Source organism: Lacerta agilis, chromosome 3 (genome assembly GCF_009819535.1).
Source record: "Lacerta agilis isolate rLacAgi1 chromosome 3, rLacAgi1.pri, whole genome shotgun sequence".
In the NCBI taxonomy this organism is placed as follows: Eukaryota; Metazoa; Chordata; class Lepidosauria; order Squamata; family Lacertidae; genus Lacerta; species Lacerta agilis.
In genome coordinates, this window is record NC_046314.1 from 78,192,710 (window position 1) to 78,194,347 (window position 1,638).

At 52.0% G+C, this 1,638-nt stretch overlaps 1 protein-coding gene across 1 annotated transcript; it reads right to left on the minus strand.

Moving 5' to 3' along the window:
• Window positions 1-249: 249 nt before the first annotated feature.
• Window positions 250-1,146, minus strand: LOC117044630 (integrase/recombinase xerD homolog). Its single transcript, XM_033145439.1, has one exon. The coding sequence runs from the start codon at window positions 1,144-1,146 to the stop codon at window positions 250-252; it is 897 nt and encodes a 298-aa protein (XP_033001330.1).
• Window positions 1,147-1,638: the final 492 nt, after the last annotated feature.

The window sequence follows — 1,638 nt, forward strand, 5'->3', positions numbered from 1 at the left end:
ACCAGCGCATCAGGGGGGCCTTCAGCATCAGCCCTAGCCATCACAATTGGCAACATCTCCCTCCATAGCATCCCACGCCTCGAAATCCATGAGATATGAACACCTTCCGGAAGACCCAGCTGGCACCCCAGGCCACTGGCAATTGCTCTCAACCGGGCCCAATGAACAATGCTGTGCCCAACCATCCAGACCACATAGCCCTGGGTCCCTGGAAAGGAAGGAAATGAAAAGAAGGGATCAGTGGATTGTTCAAACCGATGAGCCAGCACGGATGTAACTTTTGAAAGCATTAGAACTCCATCGCCCCAAGGTCTTTATGCTATCTGTTGACAATCCCCAGTGAAAGGCAGCGGTAGCTGCGCCGATCCTAAAGGAATGAGCAGCAAATTCCTTGGCTGGGAGACCGCAAGCTCCGATAGCCATACGCATCACCCGAGTAAACTGCTGTCTGGCCAAACGGGACCCATCCTCATGCACTAGGAGGGGACCGGAACCAGGGGGCCTAAGGTCGAGAAATCTTTTTGTGTCTTTCACGGGACATGGGCCACTCTGCATAGTTGCCGGCAATCGAACCATGGCGCCCTTTCCCCTCTGATCAGTTTTTGAACGACGGATATAAACCACCAACTCAGTTGCTGAAAGCTGGATGTCGCTGAGCTGTAAGCCTCGGGATAGGGGGCCTGGGTCACCCTCATGGACTACTTCCCCCACCCTTAGTGCCCCAAAAAACGCAATTGAATAGGCTGCTGCAAAAAGCCTGGCTTCGTATTTTGACCAACATATGGAGCGCAATTTGTCACGGATCTTACAGAGGAGTTCGTAGGTGATAGGCCGGCGGCCATCCACGCTTGGAGGTTGCAATCTACGCCAACCCTCAAGCGCCCTTCGAACTACAAAATCAGCGCATGGGTCATGGAAGTGCATGGATTTTGCGAAAAATGAAATGGCAGCTGCCTGGATTTTCAGTGTTTTTGGGGCACGTCCTTGGTTGCGCAGGTGGACTAAGTACTGCAAGACGTGGCTGGTGGAGGGGGGTGTGTGCTGATGAATACGCAAATATTGTGTGCGGTATGTTAAGAAATCGGACCATGCTTTTGTGTAGGACCTAAGTGTGGAAGGTGCGACTGAGGCCAATACTCCCTGCATCACGTCTCGTTTCCAAGGCTCCATAGGTGTTCCGGGAAAGGCTCCGACAACTGCTGAGCCTCTGGCGCTAACATCCGGAAGCGGTCCATCTGTAAACGAGATAATGCATCCGCGATGTCATTATTGACTCCCGGGATGAATTTGGCTGAGAATACGATGTTAAATTGGAGACACCGCAAAACGAATGACCGGAGCAGAGCTGAAACCCTCTTTGAGCGTGATGATTGCTTGGCGAGAACCTTAACCACTGACTGGTTGTCAGTCCAGAAACAAACGCGGTGATGCCTAAATTCCTCGGTCCACAGGTGAATAGCCACTACTATAGGAAAAAATTCCAAGAATGTTAAATCGCGCGTGATGGGCTTACCCCGCCAACTAGCGGGCCATTGTTGGGCACACCAGCGCCCCCTGAAATACACACCGAAACCCAGGGAACCTGCAGCATCTGACTGTACTTGGAAATCTGTAGAAAGCCTCAAAGTATCCTGCCAG

Coding starts and splice junctions, on each gene's coding strand:
- LOC117044630 (XM_033145439.1), bottom strand. CDS start 1,146: ATGCAGGGAGTATTGGCCTCAGTCGCACCTTCCACACTTAGGTCCTAC.